Here is a 23,927-nt window from a genome sequence, read left to right on the forward strand (position 1 = left end):
CAGATGAGATGCAGAAAAGGGGTTGCTCTGATTAGTGAACTAGGGGCTGAGAGAGGATATGACTGCTCTCTATTGCTGTACCAATGGAGTAAAAAGCTAAGGAGACAGGGGTGTTCTTCATGTTAAGAGACTCTTGGCAGAAAGATGAGTGGGCCGAAACCAGCCACAAGTAAATTTATACTGCAAATAAGAAGGTTTGTAACTGTTGGAGTAAGGATGTTCTGAAACAGCCTCCCAAGGAGAGCAGTGGAGGTAAAAAACCTAAATAGGCTGAAGTAAGAGTTTGAGAAGAGTTCATGAAGAAGACTGCATGATCCAGTTAACCATAGGAGAATGAGATTTTCAGTTTTCTAATCAGATGAGTAAGGGGCAGAGGGGACCACCAGCTACTTCAGAGGTAGAACTCAACCAGTTTATCAGGACAGATGATGAGACCTTGCTTTCAACCAGAAAACCTTCCAGTTCTGAGCCTTCTCTTCCTGAGCACTTTTTCAGTACAGGTCTTAAAGGGAGGCCAAGGTGCCACTATGGTTGAGAGTTGACATGTACTTACCATAGAAAGACAGGGTGTTGATGAGGTTGAAAATTCTGCCTTCTTGCCTCTGATAATGTACCCATCAATTAGACACAGGGAAGAACTGAAACCTTTTATGCAGGTTCTGCCTTTCAAGTCCCTGAAGTTTAAGGTTTGCATTTGCAAAATTGCCTTTTTTGTTAGGTTTCAGCAATGCTGAGCACAAAGCTGTCCAACCCCTGCGGCCTTTTGAGTCTCTCCCTCTAACAAAGTTTGATTTTGCTAGAACACCACCACCACTGTTTTCAGAATTAAATTTGTCTGTCTTTTACTGTGTAATATAGCCATTTTTCTTAGAAACAGTGGATTAACATCACTACATATATTTTGCTATGGGTATCAAATAATATTATTAACAGGAGGTAACAATTTTCAGCTAATACCTAATGTCAAACACTTTGAATTTGAAGTTTGGAGCAGAAAGAACGAGGAACAAGATCACCATGAGACAGACCTGCAAAGCAGCAGATAACCTCTACATTGTGTTCTCAGTCAAATTTTTGTTTCTATACTTGCTTTCCATCTGTCTGCAAAATTCTTAAAGCCATAAAACCAAAATAAAAGGCAAGAGCGAAAACCAATTTTGTGTTGGACTCTGAAGCTTTGAACTTTCACTGTCTCATTTGGATTCATTCAGGTACCATTAGTATCATAAAATCTGATTTGAGTTGGTTAGCTACTCAGAGTTTTAAGGCTGTCGTTTACCTAATGCTTCTCTGGGACACCATTTTAGCTATCAAGTAACTTCCCTCTTACGAACAAATGATGATACAAAGCAATCACCTCCATCACCCTGATGTGGCTTTCCAATGATGGACACTGAGGGGGATACTTGTGAATAATGAAGTGCCATTCCTTGTAATTGGAGACCAAATGTGTGCCTGTACAACACAATGTTTTAAATATTAGAGGACCTGAGAGGTAAAAGTTTAACTTCAACACAAATCTGCTGCACATTTTGGCATTTACACTAACAGGCAAGACATTGGTTTGGCTGACAAGTGTAATTCACGGAGAATTACAAGTTATAAATTCAGAATCAGCATGAATGAAACAACTTTGTTCCCAGGTTAAAAGTAATCTATGGGATTTTTGGAAGAGTCCTTCCCTTCATGCTGCCTCCCTGGATCTGGTGACAGCAGTTGAAAGTTACCTGTGATAAGTAAAATTAATTTAGTGATGCAGTTGCTGATGAACAAGTATTCAAAACATGTAAAAACAAGACCAAATGAGCTCTCCTTAAAAACTGGAAATCATAAAATAAAATAGGTTTTGGTGTGGGAAGCCTGAAGTATAAAAAAAAATCTACACTTTTACTGTGTAGATCCAACAAAGCTTGGAGGCTGCTTCTGTTTCATTGTTCTGCATTGGTGTTTCTACAGGCATACTGCTGTTATCCCAATACATCTCTCATTTTCACATACCTTGTAGTGGAAGAGGAATAATCCACAGAAAAGGCTGTACAGGTCAGCCGTGAGTAGGGAGAGGTTGACGGCAGTAGCACTGGTTTTCTTTATGACCACTGGCATAAAGCTGTAGAGGCCAAACATACAGGCACTAAAGCCAACATACAACAAGCCTGTGGAAGAGAAACAAGAAGCAAAGTGACCTTTCATAGCCTGCAGAAATGACTCATGCTGGGAGGAAGAAGGCTGTGTTTTCAGAAAAGAATGAATAACGCTTTTTTCAAAGAAACATGGATTCAGATTATTAAGATACACATATATATAGAAAGACTAAGAACATAATTCTAAATCTATAAGAAAACCAGTGAAAACCATATCAGCAGTGGACACAAGGTCCTTTCTCTGATGTTTCCATAATAGCAGTGCTGTTTTAAATCGGTCTTATACTGCTAGTGAATACCTCATGTCCAACATAAATTTGGGTCAAATGGTACATTCAGACACATCAAATCTAGTTTCTAATGGAGCAGAATGTCCCCAACACCAACTGAGTTCAGCTGAGTTGGATGTAATGCACAATATTTTCTGGGAATGGGCCCAAAAAATGAATGCAAAAGTATTTGCAGAGGAGTTAATGGGACAATGGATGAATGCATGAGGACAGCACTCAAGTGACAGAGGTCCTAATCCTATTTTGCCACCAAACCTGACAAATCACTTCACAGTTTTGCACCTCTGTTCCTCTGCTCCTTTTTGTCTGCCTTCCTTAGTAAAGCTTTCTGGAGCTGAGACTCTTTCTTGCTACACGTTTACAGCATGCCTCACACAAATTAGATTGTTAGACACTAATATAATAAAAACACATTACAGTAAAAATATAATTTCATTTAAAAACCTAAATAACTTCCTGGGAAAGAATTCATTGCTTCAGTTATTACCTGATAAATCCCAAGGCAAATTAATCAATATGAAGTTAAAAAAACAGCAAACACTTCACTCATCTGCTCTCATGCAAATAATATTTCTTAGGCTGCTGTATGCTGCAGAATTCCCAGCTGATATGTGCACAAGCCTAAATTTACTCACACCAGCTCTTCAGAGCATGCTGTTATTGACTAAAAGTTGCAGAAAATCTGATTGCCAAAGTCCTAAAAGGGATTAGAAGGGAAAAAAAAAAAGCCTGTATGACTTGTATCTTCTTGCGGATCCACTTAGTTAAAAACATTTTAGAAAAGCTATCTAAAGGACAAAATCAGCCATGATAGTTTTAAGTCCCTCAGAAGCATCTAAACTGAAGTGTACATTAATCTGAAACAGAGCAGTCACAAAATGTCAGTGTCCATAAATCAATTGTTATGGCATGGTAATGATTTTGAATTTATGTTCAGAATATGGATAATCATGGTAAGAACTGCTTTTACTAACAGGTAGCAAATTCCTAATGTGTGCATTCTATGTGGGTAACAACAGAACCAGTCTTAGGCAGTGCTTGAAAGAGTTGCTTTATGCAAACTCTGCAACTCTTCTGTAGTAGGCAAATAATTACATCAAACAGAGTGTAGCTTTGATCAATGAGAAATTGTTTCCATACATGAGCATTAAATCAGCTTTTCTTCCAGGCTTAAATTAAGAGCAGGTCAGGTGCAAAGCCATTCTGGACCCAAAGTCAGCATTGTCAAAGTGCAGTCTGCAAATCACCAGCTGGTCCACCGAGACCCTGGTAGTCAGTCTGGATTTGACACACATATTCAGGTGATTTGCTGGGTTAGGCTCTCAACTAACAGTGTAATTTTATGGTACTGCCTTGGTGTTCACATTCTTTAGCAGCCAACTACATGCACTTTACAGGCTGCTTTTACAAAGAACATTTCAGTTCCAGTGGAAAATTGCTTAAACTGTAACTGTCCTATCAGAGGTGAATATAAAGTGACATTTCATTTACATCTTACAAATACATGTAATTCCCACCAGCTGGATGGCATTTACTGGTGACAATAAGCAAACTGGAAATAACATCGTATGATTTTCAGATATTGCTTCTCAAAGGGCCAGTTTTCAGACTAAAAATATGTTTTAAGTCAAAGGCTTCTAGCATCAGCTTCCTTGGGTACCCCTGCAGTGCAAATGGCAGCCTTGGGAATTGCCACTAGTGCTGCAGTCCCAGGTGCTGGGACCTGTGTCTAACCAGGCACTGCATCACTGGCACCAATTGCCTGTAGCAGGCATTGGAAGGAAGCAACCTGGTAAGTTAGGATGGGTTTTTGTAATGATCTTCTGATCAGCTGGTCTGTGTTAAACCCTGAGAAGCTCATCATTCCTAACTGTCTTCTTTCAGATGTGCTGGCACTGTCCTGAACTGAAGGCTCAATGTGCATGAAGGTGGCTGTGAGTGGGATTCATTACACCTAACACTGGACACATACTGAGGGTTGGTGGTCAATGAAGAGATTGGGAAATTTTAGGATGCATATTGTCCACCCTCTTTTAGACACCAGCTTTAACATAGTATGATTTGTGCCTTGCCTGTTTATTGTTGCTGCTGATGAATGAAGTTGATTTATCTTAATCATCCCAGGTATCTAAAGCTGGTGGAAGGAATCCCGTCTTGTCTATCAGCATTCACCCTGATGGGTAAGGTCACCAGTTTTGCCTGGTTGGGTGCGAATGCCAAGTGTCTGAACTGGGCACTTAGGATCATAGGATCGTGCGGATACAGGCTGGAAGGGATCTGAGAGGTCTTTAGTTCAAACCGTGCTCAAACCAGGCTCAGCAATGAGATCAGACCAAGTTGCTCAGGACTTTGCCCAGCCTGGTCTTGAAAACTCTGAGGATGAAGACTGCACAACCTCTCTGGGCAACCTGCTCCACTGCCTGCCTGTCCTCAGTGTAAGGAAGACTTTCCTTTAATCCAGTCTGAATCTCTCATTTCAGCTTCTGCCTGTTGTCTCTCATCTGCTACCACGCACTGTTGAGAAGACCTTGGCTCTGTCCTTTTGATAACCTCCTTGTAGGTAACTCCTTGAAGCCTGCCCTTCTACAGGCTGAACAAGCGCCAGTCCCTCAGTATTTACCCACTTCTCTTAAGACTAGGCATCTTCACACAGATGGGCAGGATCTGTCCCCAGGGACTGCTCTCAAGAAGCCCAAGTACCACCAAGAATAACATGCCTTGGGAACTTCTGTTTTAGCTCCCGAGCATGCTGGTTGAATGTTGCATGTTTTAGCCTTTGCATTTTTACTCCAAAAGCTATTGTTTCACTGGGATGAAATGGAATCAGTTACGATTTTTCATACTGTCTTGGAATAAAGATCATTCAGAGATAAGCAAGCCCCCTGTAACAAAGTACACTTCCTTGGAGATTCAAACTGGCTTTTCTCTTAAATAAAATGGATGTTAGTTTATTTGTTATTATTTCATCTATCACTCTACAAAACATGTCATGGTCTCATATGAAACCACTCAGTCAAAACAATATAATCATCCTACTTTCAGTCAGGTTGTCAGCAAGTATTAATACTTAAATCTTCAAGGATTCAAACAGAGCTACACTGATTTATAGTAAGTGTGAAGAAGATGCTATATATCAGGGGAATTTCCAAAATTAAAACCAGGAGGGACACAGCCTGTTTTAAACACAATAGACATAACAGATTGGCTTTAGATCTTTATATTCAAAAATCATTTGCATTTTACATCAGCTGAAAGGTAGCTCATCCATTCTTAATAGCACAATTATGGCAGGTGGCAACAGGCCACCTTGAGTTATTTATTAGGTTGCCTGCTGTGACTTTATCATCACCATTCAGAGGGCTGATGATTTAACACTGCTGGACTGCAGGTTTGAGTCTGTCACAGTGGATAACTATTCAGGACAAGGCTGTGAACACCCTGACATAGATTTGTCAATCACTACCTGACAATCTCGTATCACTGCCAATGCAATGGAAAGCACCAAGTGCAGTGGAAGCCAGTGAAGAATACAGAGCTACACATAATTGTCACCATTTAATCTGTGTTCAACTACACTGTATTTCCAATTATTGCTCTAACAAAACAAGTACATATCTACAATGCTCTTGCTAAGATGATCTCCTCCTTATGAAGTGTAGGGACTCTTCAGAACTAGAGACTAACTTTCAATGACATTTTAATGGCACCACAGACCAAGTAAGACTATATTTTAATAGCACATTTCACTGATATGGAGTTACAACAGAACTCCCATGGAAGTATATATGACATTTACATGGATAGTAGATTGATTCACTATGACCACTGCTAGTTCCATCAGTACCAGATTAATTATATCCCTGAGCTCCTTATATCAAGTATAAACAAACACTGATGCAATTATGCTAATTATCTCAGATTAAAGAAGGCCAACACACTTATAGTGTGCAGTTGAGTGTATTTCTCCATGGATACTTAAAATTGATTTGTCATTTAGTTCTACAGCTCAACCATCAAAGCTCCAAGACTTCTAGATGCAGTGTTTTGTGAAAGATGCACTGGTTTTTATTAAGGTTGATGATCATGAGAAGAAATTGTGAACTAAGTTTAAAGAAAACAACAGGGTATTCCATATCTTGTATCCCATCCTGAGGGATTCCTCACATAATCAGTTGCCTCTGCACACTCCTCTGCACACTTCTGAGCTGTCATTTTGATGTTCATTCTGAAACTAGATAACAAGCTATTGTCAATGGATTGCCAAAGCTTGAATACCCTGCTAAATATACCACTCTATACTACTAGTGTCCTTTTGTTTCTTCTGTTGTCATAAATAGTAAAAAAGTGATTATAGGGACTCTCCTAAATGTTGATCTCCTTTTAAAGCAAACAATTTGTTGGGCTAATTAGAAGGGAGTCTTAGATCATAAACTCAGCTTCCAAACTGAAATGGGAAAATTTAATCCTCTGTATATCAGAACACTGTAACAGCTTCATTGCACATGATGCTACCTAAACTTGTCTAAAAGACACATCTGCTATACTCCACCAAGACTACTTGGAAGCAATTAACCATTTGCATATAGAAATGCTCCCCTTGGAAATGAGTTTATGAGGCTATAATATGCACTGCAAGTAGTTTTTTAGGGGTTTTTGTTAGGTTCCATTTTCTTTCTTCAGCATTCATTGAAAAGGTTTGGCTGTTAATGACTACCGCATTTATTTGTCCCAGTGTTGCATTGAATCTTAGAACTGGAACCCCATTATTGTTTTACTTCACGGCTGTCTGAATAATTATCTTATGGCATTCATATGCTTAACCTAATGGTGCAAGGAAGGCATAACACGGCAATGGGAGGACAGATCATCTAAGAAAGGTTATGAGGCACGAGGTTCAATGTTTGGCAGTAACTGCTGGAAAAGTCACAAACATTGGCTCCTGTGAAATTTTGTGTCTGCCTCCCCAAACACTGGTTGTCTCTACGCCTCCTTCAGCAACTATCTTCAATGAGGTAAATTGTTTTCTTACCTATTTGCCAGTCCCAAGGAACTTTCAACAGCTCTTTGTGTTCCATGATTGCACTATAAGAGAAGAGAAGGCAAAATTTGATGGAAGAGAACAGAAGTTAAATTACTTCCACTCATTCAATTCAAATGCTGGACAAAACAACATAAATAACCTTATAACAAAAAATCTCTGTAGGAACCAAATGCAATCAGACTTTGCTAATCCACTCTGGCATTATCCCTGTGCCCATGTATTTGAAAGATCTTCAGGGCAGTAATCAGATGTGATAGCATGCAATTTCTACTGGTTTATTTCCAGCTCTCTGTATACCTGCCCAAAGTGCCCATCCCCCTATATATTCAATCCTTCTGACTTAATATTCTGAAAGCTTTTGAACTTTAACGATTATTAATGTATCTGTCTGAGTTATTCACCCTTCAGAGTGGCTCTGCAGTGTCAAATAAATAGATATCACAGGCTGGCTTTGGGGAGAATACTGTGATTTGTTACACACTGAGAGAGATCAAATAGTCACAGCAATGAAAGTTAGGAAAAAAAGCAAAGGCTGGGCCAAGCTGCAGAAGTCCACTTCAACATCTTGTAAGTCTTGCATTGTACATTAACATCAAAATCCCAGATCCAGAAAAGTTTAAGGTGGCAACAAGTCAGCTCTTCATAATCCAGGCAAATAGACCCTTGGAGATTAGGTATCTCATGAGCTAGGTTTTCACTCAGCTAGCCTCTTCCTCTGATCTATGATTTCCAGATAACTCCTGCTGTGCAGAGCTCTGCTTGCTAGTCTGGCCCCTGTTTTAAACAAGTATAAAACACGGAATTACACAGATGGAAAAACAAAGTACACAGTACAAAATGTGGCATGTGGAAGACGAAATCTAATAGTAAAACTGCAGGAACTCAGTGCCTTCCAAATTACTCTGGTCTAGAGACCTGCATCCTGGAAACTCTAATTTGTTTGCTGCTGATGTGTGGCAAATCTAATACTGCATACATAATAATAAGGTTATTTTGTCTGCAAAATAACTAAATTATAAGTGTCTTTGTATGTATGTCTTATCAGCGATTCCTGAAGAATATCATGAAAACAAACTACAAAGTCTCTTGATCTGGCAAACAAATTTTGGTATAACTTAAATGTAAGAACACTGCTTTCATACTATTGCCTATCTGATACAAAAGAAGTTTAAAACAATATGCTATGGTCTGTGATTCATTATGATCTGTGAAACAAAGAGGGGTAAGAGCAACTTTGCCAGCAGTTGCCATTTAGTGATGCCAGATTCACGGAAGAATTGGAACCACTATGATCTTTGAAAGGTTGTGGTGATTGGAGGAGGTCCCTGATGACTGAAAAGAGACAAATGCGACATCCAGTTTCAAAAAGAGTAAAAACTACAGCCTGGCCAGCTTTATGGTAACCTTTGGAAAGATTATGGAGCAAATCTTCCTAGAAGCTATTTGCAGGAAATGAAGAAGGCATGACTGGAAACAGCCAGCACAGACTTCTCAAGAGCTAACCATACTTGACCAAACTGGCTGCCTTCTATGATGAGATGGCTGGCTTGGTAAATAAAGGAGAGGGAACGGATGAGAGGATGAGGTATAACCCACCTTGACTTTAGCAAAGCTTCCAACATTATTTCCTGAAAAAACCTTAGAGACTGAAGAGGTGTGGACTGGATGGGTGGACCACCCACAATGTAGTCTGAAGAAAAGGGCCAAGAGAAACCTCGTGAAGTTCAAGAAAAAAAAATATGAACTGCTGCACCTGGGATGGAATAACCCTATGCAACAGTACAGGCTGGGAGTTGACTGGATAGAAAGCTGCTTTTTATAATTAAACCTTGGAGTCCTGGTGGACATCAATCTGAACACAAGTCAGCAACGTGTTCTTGGAGCAGACAAGGCCAACAGCATCCTGGGCTGTGTTAGTAAGAGTCTGGCCAGCAAGTTTAAGGACCTGATTTGTCAGACAGGGTCTGGAGTACTGTATCCAATTTTGGGCTGCCTAGAATAAGACAGACATTAACAAATTGGAGGGAGTACAACAGAGCTCTGTCACAATGGTCAGGTGGCTGGAGCACATGATGTAAGAGGAGATACTGAAAGAGCAGGGATTGCTCAGTGTGAAGAAGAGAAGGCTAAGCGGAGGGGAAGGAGGATGGGACAATACATTTGCTGTCTTAAATACCTAATGGGTAGTTACAGAAAAAACAGAGTCAGACTGTTCTTGGAGGTGCACAACACAAGGATGAATGACAATGGACACAAGTCGAAATATGGGAATCTCTCATTAGATATAAGGAAAAAAAATATTGGTCAAACACTGGAAAAGGTTGCCCAGCAGGACTGGCTTTTCAATTCTTGGAGATATTAAGAAGTCAACTGTACATGTTCCTGAGCAACCCAATGTAACTTGGAAGCTAGCTTTGAGTAGGAACTTGAACCAGATGATCTTCAGGGGGCCACTACAAAGTAGGTTATTCTATGATTATATGATTCCTTCAGACAGCATTATGTCCATTTGCTGGGTAATTGCTGTATCCCCAACTCCTGTCAACTAATTTCTTCTCTTATTTTGATATACAGTTCCTCCCTGCTTTGATCACATTCAACCTGCTAAACTTCTCTTTCTACCATGTCCAGGTGTAACGGGTTTGCGTGGCAAGCTTTTGGTAGCGGGGAGGGTTACAGGGGTGGCTTCTGCGAGAAGCTGCTGGAAGTTTCCCCTATGTCAGATACGGCCAATGCCAGCCGGCTTTAAGATGGACCTGCCCCTGGCCAATGCCGAGCCAATCGGCGACAGTGGTGGGGACCCTGTAATAAAGTATTTAAGAGAGGAACAAAAAAAAAATTATTGCTCAGCAGTAATTGCAGCGAGTGAGAGGAGTGAGAATATGTGAGAGAAACATCCTGCAGACACCAAGGTCAGTGAAGAAGGAGGGGGAGAAGATGCTCCAGGTGCCGGAGCAGCGATTCTCCTGCGGCCTATGGTGAAGACCACGGTGAGGCAGGCTGTGTCCCTGCAGCCTGAGGGTGGTGGAGCAGATGAATGCCTATACCCCGTGGAGGATCCCACATCGGAGTAGGTGGATACCTGAAGGAAGCTGTGACCCCGTGGGAAGCCTGCACCGGAGCAGGCTCCTGGCAGGACCTGTGGCCCGTCGAGAGAGAGAAGCCCACGCTGGAGCAGGTTTGCTGCTAGTGACCCCGTGAGAGTGACTCATGCTGGAGCAGTCGGTTCCTGAAGGACTGCACACCATGAAGGAGACCCACACTGGAGCAGTTCGTGAAGAACTGTAGCCTGTTGGAAGGGCTTACACTGGAGAAGTCATGGAGGACTCTCTCCCGTGAGAGGGACCCCACGTTGGAGCAGGGGAAGTGTGTGAGGAGTCTTCCCCCTGGGGAGGAAGGAGCGGCAGGAACAACAGAGTGATGAACTGACCGCAACCCCCATTCCCTGTTTCCCCCCTGTGCCACTCAGGGGGAGGAGGGAGAGAAATTTGGAACAAATTTAAGCCCGGGAAAGAAAGAAGGGGTGGGGGAAAGGTGTTTTAAGATTTGGTTTTATTTCTTGTTACTCCTCTCTCAGTTAATTGTTAATAAATTACATTTTTCTGAAGTCGAGTCTGTTTTGCCCGTGACGGTAAATGCTGAGTGATCTCCCTGTCCTTATCTCAACCCCACAAGCCTGTTGTTATTTTTTTTTTCTCTCTCCCCTGTCTAGTTGAGGAGGGGGAGTGATAGAGTGGCTTTGGAAGGCACCTGGCATCTGGCCAGGGTCAAACCACCTCACCAGGTAGTTAGCCAACTCTTTCCCTTACTTCACTGTTTGCCCTGACATCTTAGCCCTTCATTTGCTGTCCAACAGGCATCATCTGGGTTTGTTTTGCGTTACAGTCTAATATTAAGCACTCTTGCAAAACTGTTCTAGAAAACAACGGACTACTTTTGGAAGTCTTCTTGGAGACATGGTGGCTACGATCCAGCAATGTGCCCTTGTGTCCAAGAAGGTCAATGGTACCCCGGGGTGCATTAAGAAGAGTGTCCAGCAGGTCGAGGGAGGTTCTCCTTCCCCTCTACTCTGCCCTGGTGAGGCCATATCTGGAGTACTGTGTCCAGTGCTGGGTCCCCCAGTTCAAGAGGGACAGGGAACTACTGGAGAGAGCGCAGTGAAGGGCCACGAAGATGATTAGGGGACTGAAGCATCTCTCTTAGGAGGAAAGGCCGAGGCACCTGGGTCTGTTTAACCTGGAGAAGAGAAGACTGAGAGGGGATCTTATCAGTGCTCATAAATACCTAAACGGCAGGTGTCAAGAGGATGGGGCCTGGCTCTTTTCGGTGGTGCCCAGTGACAGGACAATGGGCAACGAGCACAAACTGCAGCACAGGAAGTTCCACCCAAACATGAGGAAAAACTTCTTTACTTTGAGGGTGGCAGAGCACTGGAACAGGGTGCCCAGGGGTGTTGTGGAGTCTCCTTCTCTGGAGATACTCAAAACTTTTGTCTTTCCTATATTCAGCATAATACCACACAGTTTTTGATATTTTTCCTTCTTCAGAATTGTATTGCGCACTGTAAATCCTATGAGTAGGAGACTTACACCTCCAGTGGTATCAGCACACATGTTCCCCATCCTCAGTCACTTTGAGGTTGTCAACCAAATTTTGACTGGTGCTGTGTCTAGCATGGTGGGAAATGGCCCTATCTCTGAGACACTCCTTCCCCAGACTACTTCAGTTTATAGGACCTAAAGGTCCTATGTTGCACCAAAGTGGCCTGTAGTGTTTCAAAGAAAGTCTGCAATTGTAACATAGCTGGCTTCTCTTTGAAATAATTGGTATGTTTAGTTAGATTAAGTCTCTGTGAACACATAACTACGTGACATCTGCTCTTCGTTACAGATAAAGGTAAGAAAATGTTGAATTGTGTCATGTAACCAAGTAGCAGAAACATTATTGGCCTCTCCCAATATGCAAGCTCTTGCCACCTTGTTAAAAATGTACATATATGACCTAAGTGTGGTTTGGTCTCCACAAAGTGCCACAAAAGCACCAGCAGCAAAAAGCTGCAGAGGTCAGTGGAGAAAAAACTGCTGGCAAGAACTTTTGGGCCAAAGTTTTGACTAGAAAAACTTTAGGGCTTTCAGTAAATAAATGGTTTCTTATTGTTTCCTTCCAGTTGTGTCCTCTGTACACAAAGATGCCTTGTTCCAGCACCAGCTTCTTCTCCTCAGCAAAACAACTCACAGAGCCTGAATTGTGACTAAATGCTTGGGTCAAGACAGGGTAATGGCATTATAATTAAACTGAGGAATACGAGACGTGTACATGACAGTTTACACACACAGAGCAAGATAAGGGCACTGCCTTGATGCTCTCAGAATCAGTTAGTACCTACCTATCATGAACACTGTAGGTAACAAAATGCTTTAGACACAGATACTAGGCGCATTTACGTGCTCTTGCATTCTATATTTTTAAAAAAGGAATTGCTTGCGTGGCAGCCAGTTAATATAAATCCTTTAAAGTCATGTGTTCAGATACCACATAAATATAATAAGCTTCTGGCTAAAGAAATAGAACTAATTAAGTGGGAATTGATGGGTCATTGTTTTGATCAGTCTCTGTTCTTAGAAGCCGAGTAGCTCAGATGTGCAGGTAAGCTACTTGGTTTTGACTAATAATCAAAAGTTATACTGTGTGACAAGCACCAGTGACAGATATGCATAAAATGTGTCAATCTTGCATGGTTACTTTTACTACACTTTCATCTGTCACAGTACTACAACACTGGAAGCTACCTTCCAACTCTTAGGCTTGCAGGTGAGATGCTCATTAGGTGCATGTGTATATAGTTAGGAAAGTAGTTCCTGAAATCCACGCAACAGTCACCTGAGTACTAAATATTTTGAAGCCAGTTTCTTAAAGACTTTTTCATTGTTTCTGCCATATCATAATGTAGTTACACAGAACAAGCTAATCAGTAAAATACCTTCTGACTGGACCTGTTTTGTATCTGTTTAGAAATCTAAGTGGCTTTTTGAAAGCATGAAACAGAACCAGAGAGAGTTGTAGATTTTGTTAATCACAGATCAGACCAACACATGCAGTATCCACTTGTCTTCCAGCAAAAAGATGGTAGAATGTGTCTTCTGCTCCTCCCTCCCCACATGGCTTCTCAAGCACACCAGTCCTTGAATTAGAGTACTTAGGTACAAGCTTGTGTTGTTACTCAAATCCACCAATATGAAATATGAAAACCAATGCACATTCCACAATTGGAGGACACCTAATCTCCACAGGAAATAGCTACCTTCAAAGAGAGGGTTAGAGTACCTCAATGGAGGCCACATCTGCACTTATTTGAATGACCTTGGGGCTCAAACCTGCTCACTTACAGCTGAATTCCACTGAAGAAGGAGCCAAAAAGTCCGATCATGCCCAGGAATTCCACTCTACTCAGATTTCGAACGATATACTCCTCACAAACGTTCGAGATGCCGTATAGCGTTGCTCCTCCCAGTACTAAGAGGTCCCCTATCAGTTTATTTTCACCTAGGAATAAACGGGAAAAATCAGAATGTCTCAAAACAACCACGTTTTGTCTAGAACCATTTCAAGTTCTTCCCTACAGATTTCAGTCCTCAGTCACTAAGTAGCCCATATCTGGGTTAATAAGCTGAATGCAAATGTTCTGTCATTTTAACAGTTTTCATTCAATACCCCAGCAAAATCTAGCAGAGGCAAAGGGAGAGCATTATTCTTGTTGTAGATAAGAGAATCTGAAAAATTTGTAAAAAAAGTATAGAAACCAAGTGGCATTCTTCAGTGACTAATCCTTTATTTTACTATTATTACTATTTTTTTTGCAGACAGAATGCGATTCAGAGCATTTTGCATCTCATCTTGAAGTCTAACCAGTCTAAAACATGTCCAGTATTTAGATGTGAAACCAACTGAAAAATTCCGTGTACCTGCGAAATGAGTGAAGAAATCATTACAACCCCAGTATTGACCTCAATCTCGCATGAAGCTGTTTGACAAGAAAGAGAGGAAGAAGGATGGGCTGTAGACAGGGTGATGATAATGACAGATTTTTAAAAGAGGTTCAATTAACATAGCAGTACCTAACACGTGCAATGAACACCAAGATGTATTTTCAGTACCTCCAGGTACACATAATTACTAAAACACTGTATTATCAAAGACTGTTTGAAATCTTTTTAAGTCTTGGAGGCTTTTATCACTGTGGCATGTGGAGGGCTGCAGGATCAAGTTCCAGCTTGAAAACGGAGACCCTGGCTTTGCAAACTGATGCATGCAATTCCCTTTGCACATATGGCTTGTTAAACGATTTCTACAAGAGCTACAGCTTCACAAAGCTGTCAGACATTGCTGCAGAACCATATTCTGAAAGGCTGGATATAATGGAATTTCCTTTGAAAAGGTTCAGTAGAAATGCTGAAGTACTAGACTGCATTTTTGTTTTGAAAGAAACCTTGTTTTCTTTCAAAATACCTCTTGATTTATTTTTTGAGTTCTCGCCTTTGTAAGTTTCATTGTTATCGATTAGTAAAATAATCACTGTAGTAAATAAAAATGGAAGTCAAACATTCTGATTGGGTCACAATTATCTGTTCTTTTTCTTTATGTAGCTCTTTCAAGGCTTCAGTTTTCATTCCAAATTAAAGTGCTGAGATTTCCAGTAAGAAAAAATTTATTAAAATAAGAATGGCCGTATGAGGACAGACCAAGGGTTCATTTATCCAGTATCCTTTCTCCAACACTGGCTATAAGCACCATAAAAGTATAAGTTGTTTGGGGACAAATAGGAATGGGGTGAAGTTTAAAATACTCCTAGTAATACCCTCTTAGTCTCCAGCATTTTTCAGAGCAGAGATGTGGCTTCTGTGTTGTGAAGCAAACATCACTAGATTTCTCTTTCATGTACTCATCCAGTCTCTCACTGAATTTCTGTTTTGCATGTACCTTGACTGACAGCATGTTTATATTTCACTATTTATCTTTTAAAGATTTGGTACTTATTTTCCTTTTAGCCTTCTTTTGCAATCAGCCATGGAAGATGTCCTTAATTTAAAATAAGCATCAGCACTTTACAAAACCTCTTCATACCCCTGATGCACTTGATATTCCACAGTGGCTCCAATCATCCCTCACTGAGCTCATTCATTTGGTTTTTATTACAGCTACTCACTGACACTTTGGGGAAGTACTCCTGAAAAAGCTTTTGACCTTAGAGCTTGGCTGTACTGCACTGCTGAGATAAAAATATCATCATTTTGCATCTGCAAAACAAAGACAGCTCAGGGGCTGAGTGTTTTCACAGAGATGGGATGGCCCCAAGCACCACACCGTGATGGTGCTCCCTAAAGCGCACTCATGCTCGGGGAGTGTGAGCCTCAACCTTCAGGGCTTTCCTAGAAGAGGAAGCCAAGATCTGGTCAGAGCATGGGTCTGCCCAGCCCAGGACCCTCCTCTCACACTGGACAGCACAGGGTGGCTGAGGAAAGCATAAAGAAATAGGGAAGCACAGAGAGATTTTAATCAGCCAGTCCTCAGTCGATTAGGGATTTTCTGAGATGGAAGTCGTTAGACCATCAAACTTAATAGATCTTGAGGCATTCTTCACTAACTTGTGTAAAGTCCACATATTTTTGGCCTACTCTTAAAAAGTATTTCATGTTTTTAGCTTTTAAGCCTGAAACCTCAAAATTATATTTAGCACCCCTTAATTTTCTGACTGTGAGAAATATTTAAGAATCATTCTGTATTGATCCTCTCCATACCACTGAAGACTTCATCCACCTTTATCATATTCTGTTTCTTGCCTTTTCTGAGATGAAAAGTTCCAGTCTGCCTATAGTCTCTTCATCTTGAAGCCATTTTATGCCCTTGAAGAGCTTTCTCACTTTTCTCCATTGCTTCTATAGGCTTATTCTCTGGTCATTTCTTTTTGAGATGCAGTGACTAGAGTACTCAAGAGGTTATTGCATCAAAACACTATATATACTGGCATAAAAATGTTTTATACTGTTTTTTTTTATTTCTTTCCTAATAATTCCTAGCATCCTCATTGTCAAATGCCTTTTCTTTGCTTCCTCAAGAGGCTGACTTTCAAACTTTCTCCCAAGATTGACATATCCTAATAGACATATTTTCACGAATGTAAAATCCACATGCACCTCCTAGTTTCATTGCTAAGGAAATATATATCAACTGACTAGAATTATTCTAAAGACTTTTAGGTTAATACAGTTGTACTTGACCAATTTAATGGCGTAGGTCATTCTTCTGAAGAAACACAAGGCATAGCTTGGCAAAACACGCTTTGCATTAATCATTGTTAGCATATTTCATGTTTTCTGGAAGCAGAATTCATACAGTCCAGAAAGGAGTTAATGTTTTGGGGACTAGTTATAGCACTACAGTGTAAAATAAATCATTTCAATATGAACTATGTTCTGACACGATTGCTTTTCACACTCTCACTAGGCCACTTTGCCACATTTTTACCTTAACCCCGAGCATTAAGAGGCGTTTCTCTTTGCTTTTGGTTGTAATTACTGATGATCATAACATCTAAAAATCTGTCTCAGTCTCAATGTGTCCCACCCTAGACTAAACATACTCTCATATACTTATTACCAACACTGAAGTGATTTGTTTTCAGACTGTGGTAAGCTGAAGCTGTGAAGTGCTTTCAAAACTCTGGATGAAACACTTAGACTTCTGTGTCTTAGACCCCTGTGTATTACAGGAGCACAAGTACCAAGGTATCGCAGGGGTATTAGTTCAGGAAAGTGCTATTTTAAGGTATACTTGGCCTGTAAGGTGATAGAGTACTTGATAGTACTGGCTTTTCCCATTGAGTAATGTGCAAAACATCAGTCAGGATACAATAAAAAGAGGTAAACTACCATACATTTATCAAAAATTGAGAGCACGCCTGCACATTATACCTAATTCCTGCAGATAGTTTGGAAAATACCTGTTAATCTCTCAGTGATGCATTTTAAATTCGTGTTCCCTTAGTGTAAGAGATGGCAGGCTAGATTGCTGCATGCAGTAGGTGCCTAGCAGAGCCTTATGGCGCTTCTAATACAGTAAATAGTACGGTCAGCAGGGACACACAGGCGTCAACAGATCTTGTCCCCTAAAATATAGGATAAACAGAGGAGTTTACTGAGGACTAATACAGCATCATTGGTTTTGGTGTATTCTTTTCTTTTGTTTGCCCAGTCCTAGGAAATCTCCTACAAATGGCGTGGAACCCCTTTTTTTTTTTTTTTCTTTTGCTGCCAAAACTTATTTTTATTTGTTGATTTTTAATGTATAATTTACCCCTTCAGACAAATTAAACTAGCTGATCTATTTTACACTGTTAAAGACAACAACATTAAGATCATTTTGCCACTTAAAAAAACAAAGCTGCAGTCTCTGCATAGCAGTAAGCACAGTTTTTCATGTGTAGGTCTGAATTAAAAGGCCAAAACGCATGTTAACAGATTTTTCTGGACAAATTACCTAACAGATATACCTGTGCTTTAGTAATGAACATGGCAAATAACATCTAACTATTGCAGTTGGATGGCAAAATGTCAGTGTTCTTCAACCTGTTCCTTATCTGCTGAGGCCCATTGCCCCACACACTCCCGCTGATCCACAATGCCCCCGCCCTAGCATGTTACTCTCTAGATTTCTGGGACACGGGATGTTTCCTCTGGAAAGCAGGGTTGAAATCCCAGTCCTTCTGATAGCAGTCATTCCCAATGCAGCTTTGGCTGGCTGATTTCATAGTACAGAGTATATTCTTTACTTTTTGGCTGGGGCAGGGCTACTTCTGGAGGAGACCAATGAACTAAAAGTCTCCTTTTAGGATAAAGGACAGGGATAAAGGGGGGAAGGGAGATATGGTGAGTACTGTCACAAACTCCTTTGTTTTATTTAGTAGCATCCTGGCAAATGCAGGTCTTACAGCACTTGCATTTGTATTCAGAAAGCTGAGTCAAGAATTTTAAATCCCAGTGTATTATGCTCAGCTCACAATTCAGTGCTTTTAATTAAGAATGAAAACTGTGCCTAATTGACAATCTTTGAAAAGAATTTCCAGCCTTCCCACATCATTCGGGTTGGCACTAGAGAAATCAATGTGACAGAGGAAGTTGATCGCTGAAATCTATCTCTGTCTAGTGGGCATTAATAGCCACACGCACATTATTCATATGATGCTGCACATGAAAAAGAACTTTTTACACACAAGAAGGTTATTTTCAACAATGACACAGGCAAATCCCAAACCTTTACTCTGGGACTGTGTGCAAAACCCAATTGGTACAGTTAGTATGTAGGTTCAGTGTCTTTTAACATCTACCCAGCAACCCCATCTCCGTACATAAAAGAAGCAAAGTTGAGGAGAAGTAGAGAGTACACAGTGGACGTGAAGGTGCTTATGACTCAAAGTTGCAGCCAATTTGGAAAGGAAGCAACTGAGGTTTGAAGTCAAGCAACTAAGCCAAAACAGAATGAAACTACAAGTATTTAGCTTGTCCCTCCAGCCTGCACAGAGGGTGACCTGTGCTGCAGACACTGTTTGCAGCAGGGCTGACTCCTAAGGGTCGACACGTTTTTGTTCTCTGTCCCTTCTGACAAAAAAGCAACTTTGAATGGTGCAGTGCTTTGGATGCATGAAGGCACAGGGTTTATTGACAATTTTCCACCTTTTTTTCTCCCAATCTGACGTGTTCTGGTTAATGGTTTCTCTGAACAGAACTTGGTCATACAATCCATCCATCCTTACTCACCTGCTCCTTGCTGTCTCCCAACGAGGACATCTGCTCCTGCCATGCAGCCCATGCCCAGAATGCAGACCACGATCCCAATGAAATGTACTGCCTTGTATCGTACCAGTAAGAAGAACCAGGAGAGCAGTATCACCACTGGGATGACAAAACAGTCTAGGAGCTGTCAAGAAAGACAGGAAAAATCAACAAATCAACCTGCTAACACTTTGTCCTAAAATACTAGGATAGATTCCAGCAGAGGGTAGCAGGGTTATTTAGTTAGTAATAGCACTTTCTACCAGACAGAAAGTGTATTCAAGTGGTTATGACATCCATCAGACAGAGGATAAGACTATTCTGTTCATGACTGTTCCACAAATTCAGGAGAGCTCTACGGTAACACCCAACTGCCTTGCTCTTGGATTCAGATGCATATTTCAAATCCATGGGAGGGAAACCTGGGCCAAAAGAGGGCCCCACCACTCCATCTGGTCTTGACCTCTGGTGATTAACGGACAAAGACTGAGGGCGGTTTTCCTGCAGTCTAGACATATGCTTTAATTCAGTCATTTCAGGTCCAATTAGCAGGAATGTTCATAACACACAAGTTGACCAGATTTATTAAATCTGGACATATAAATCAAGGGGTTTCCGCATGCAGAATACTTATGAAAAATCTGCCCCCTGTGGGGACTGTTAACTCCTTGAAAATACAGTCCCATATGTCTCTGAAGGAAAAAAAAAAAAACCAACCAAAAAACCACCTTGCCTGCAGCGCAAGAAACTCAATCTTCTTGCCAATAGACCCCAGGTAAGAGCTTTCTCAAATAAGTGTTATGAAACACAACTTTTAATTGTTTTTTTCAGAGACACCCAGCAATAAACCTAGAGAACCTGTGACAAAAAGAGAAATGCACCAAATGTGAGAGGACCTTGAGATTTTCAAATTAAAACATATTTTAGAAACTAGTAGTATGTCACCAGGAAACAAAAATCCTGGATAAGAAACACCCAAAGAAACTTGACTTTAATCCCACTTCCTAAAAGGATACCCATAATTAAGAGTCGCAATTCTGTGGACTAACAATGGGATTTAACAAACTGTGCAGGGTACGCTACTGTTCAATGCTGATTGATTTAGCAGGAACCAGAGTTATATGATTGCATCTTCTTCCTCATGAAAATGTCTGGAACAACCGAAGGAGGAGACTGTGTCCATAGTTTTGGAAAACTACTCCAGATGTTGTGACCTGGATTTTAGATGGTTTTTCTTCCCTTTGGGCCTATCACCTGCCACTTGCTCTCTGAGTGCGATTTACCACTAAGCACACTACATATTATCAAATAATGATCACATTCCTTGTAACTTCTTTATCCATGCCTTATCTGAAGAGAAAAAAATTTTTGAATGATTTCTAGAATTCCAGTGTTTAAAAAATTACTCTTTACATATGAGATACCTATGTAATAAATATTAAATTTGGGGCATCAGCAAAAATATAAAAGCCAATTTTTGACTAAGGATAATTTCCCTGAAACTCTGTTTGAAAAACGAGAGTGTGCAGTGGAAACAAATTCATTTCAATGATTCTCCAGACCGTGAGTAGCAAAAGCCTTCAGAAGAGAACTGGTTCTGCAGCAGGACCATCCTGCTCTCGGAAGGCTCAAACAGTCCCAAAGAACTGCAGAAAAGATGAGAAAAATTACAAACGGGAAGGGTCCGTGCTAAAAGCAGGTTCTGCATTTAAATGAGAGCTAATCATCTAAAAGGTATGGTCAGGCCCCTTTACAGTGAAAACTTCCTCCAGCAGTCACCAAAACACCGCCCTTCACAGACTGAACACAAAAAGGGACAAGGTCTGAAAGAACTGCATCAAGGTCCTTCATCTGCATAGGAGCTCTCTGAAAAGCTGGTAACGTTTCCAGCATGTAACACAGAAAACACTCAGTAACTAGTCTGCAAAACATGCATATACCAGACACCACATACACAAGAACAACTTCAGAAGTCACTCAGCTGGGAGCAGCAGGCTTCTGGAGCAGGGAGGGGTGGTGGGCAGTGCCTACCAGGCGTACGCATTAAATCCTGGCATGTGGTGCAGGTGAGGTGGCACCACAGCCTTCTCTTGTTGCTGGAAGGCGGGACGAGTCCCACCTAGCCAGCACAGATGTCACTGCTGCATGGGTAGCATCCACTGCCTATTTCTCATGTGTTGTGGATTTCTGCACTTCACCAACGCAGTCCTAGCATGTACCAGCAGTAGGCAGCACATCCGAGGCAAGCTCACTCTTCAGTGTAACCTATGTGATGTGGACACAGTTCAACACCTCCCCTCTCAATCCACAGCTCATATCATCATGCCTGTACATGCTGGTTGTGTGTTCTTCATTAGCTGTGCTGGCACACAGTGCACCCATTACCTCTGCTGAAGACGGAGGGAAAGTGGTACCAAACAGTAGGGAGGCAGTTACTCCTTACACTGCTCATAGCTATCCCTGAAGGTGTGAATGCCTCTATCCCTTTCCCTCCCAGTGCAGCATTGAACAGGTGAGCTTAACTCACAGTTTTCTGACCTCATCACAGTTGCCCCCTACTTAAAGTGTGGCTACAAAGAAGATGGAGGCTCTTACTTCACCAGGAGCCACACGAAGAAAACAAGGGGTAACGGCTACAAGTGGCACTGGGAGAGGTTTCATCTCCATATAAGAAAGAAATTTTTTGCATCGGGAACAATCAATCACTGGAAGAACCAGCCTCCCCAGGGACGTGATAGAGTCCCCATCACCGAAGGTTGTCATGATGTGATTGGACAGGGTGCTAAATCATCTCATCTATGGTCCCATTCCCACAACAGGTTGGACCAGGCAATCTTTGGAGGTCCCTTCCAAGCTGGGCTGTTCTATGAGTCTAACTTAACTGGTAGCTGGTGTCAAATCAAGGTGGAGAAGCTCACATAGGCAGGCACCTGTATCACCTTGGAGAAAGCAACCAAAATCTGTTGCCTGTAAGAGATACCTTCACGTGGCTCAGCGCACATACATGGCTTCCCTTCCACACTGTCCTCCTGGAGTCACCAGTAACCAGTAGGTTATACCAACTCAATTATTTCTGCACTGAAGAAGAAAAGAGGCACCCTTACACTTGACTTAGAGCTGCATGTGAGTAAAATAGGACCAGCCAGAGGTACTGCACAGTCTGCCATTGACTTCCTCAGGCGAGCACCTAAGATTTGAGCACCCTCTTCCCCATACACACACATACACATAGCACCACCTCAGAGTCAACTGCGCCCAAGACAGAGCAGAAAGCCTCATGCAACAGTTAAGCACAGAGGTGTTTTAAGAAACCATTTAATAACTAAGACAGTAAGTGTCTGCAAGCATCTTTCCATTTCTTTTCTGTGCAAAAGTAAGTGAACCTCAGCCATCACTGGACCAACTATTTTATTTTTGCAAAATCAGGAGCTGTCTAAACAGTGTTTAAGAATAGATTTAAGACTACGAAGATGTCACCTTTCAGTCACTAACTACCTCTCTCAAGAGATACAGATTGACTCAGCAGATATTTTTAACCCCTAACGTCCGGAACCCCTTTGGCCACCTTTGCACACAGGACACGACACCACACATTCATTGTTGGACAGGAGCTCTGATGAGGGCTGCTGTATTTCGGGCTAAACACACAAAAAGAACATTTTCTTGTGAATATGAGATATATTAGGGTGCTAGTGTGATTTCAATAGCCAGTTTTAAAAATGGTTTGTACCTGCAGCATGTGTACTTCAACATGCAAATTCCCACTAACAGTCTTTTAGAGGAAGATTTAAAAAATTCCTCTCATTCCATAAATATTTAAACATACCTATGCTTTCAAGTATGTGAAGATGTGTCTTTCAAGCACTAACATGAAGGGATGCATGAACAGAATCTATCACAAACAAACCACGCTGACAGCAACTGGAAAATGCCCCTTTGGGGCTGGTAGTCCAAGCTCTAATCCACAAATTGCTATTTGGATACTGCAGCATCAATAGATATAAATATTAAATGCAGGTAATGTTCATTGACATCTCATAGTTCTTGAATTATGCTTAGTTTATACCTATAAATAAAGAATGGGGTAGACACAAATAAATTAGTTTACTACAATATAAGCAATAAGATAACCTAGTGTATATTGCTTATCCATTTTTCAGGTATTGCTTTACATTTAATTTAATGTTCTACAGACAAAAGATGTGAGATTGTGGATTATCTGATCTGCAACAGGGTCTTCTTGGTTTTGGTGTGGGTTTTTTTTGTTTGGTTGGTTGTGGTTTTTTCCTTTCTTTTATTTGTTATTAGTTATTTCAGCTATTAAGAAAAAAACATTACACCTAACTGTCGTTTTTGTGACTAGAAAGCTTTTACAGTAACAAAGATAAATTATGCTTAGCTTGAATTTCATTTATCGTGGATAAAGGTCAGTTGTTTACCAGTATTTCCCTAAGAATCATCGATATTCTCCTTCTTTTAATTGCTTATTCAAAAGGTATTGCCTATACTCTGACATTAAGTTAAATTAATGAGTGATCTGATCTCAATCAACATTCCTGTTAATCAGAGAAGTTATCAGATCTCACTAAACTAAAAGAAAACATATTTCCTGTTTGCCATGGGAAGATGA

The 23,927-nt window shown here is 41.0% G+C and overlaps 1 protein-coding gene across 1 annotated transcript in view; it reads right to left on the reverse strand.

Annotated features, from left to right (window-relative positions):
* The window catches only part of SLC35F1 (solute carrier family 35 member F1), a 249,613-nt gene that overhangs the window by 18,592 nt on the left and 207,094 nt on the right, over positions 1 to 23,927 (reverse strand). The window contains exons 4-7 of the mRNA XM_086461268.1: positions 19,283 to 19,442; positions 13,859 to 14,015; positions 7,461 to 7,513; positions 1,999 to 2,153 (exon numbers count right to left, since the gene is read on the reverse strand). Of these exons, the coding sequence (XP_086317394.1) occupies positions 1,999 to 2,153; positions 7,461 to 7,513; positions 13,859 to 14,015; positions 19,283 to 19,442 (525 nt within the window). The remainder of the gene's footprint in view (positions 1 to 1,998; positions 2,154 to 7,460; positions 7,514 to 13,858; positions 14,016 to 19,282; positions 19,443 to 23,927) is intronic.

The sequence above is a fragment of the Leptosomus discolor genome, chromosome 2 (genome assembly GCF_034619465.1).
Source record: "Leptosomus discolor isolate bLepDis1 chromosome 2, bLepDis1.hap2, whole genome shotgun sequence".
Lineage (NCBI taxonomy): Eukaryota > Metazoa > Chordata > Aves > Leptosomiformes > Leptosomidae > Leptosomus > Leptosomus discolor.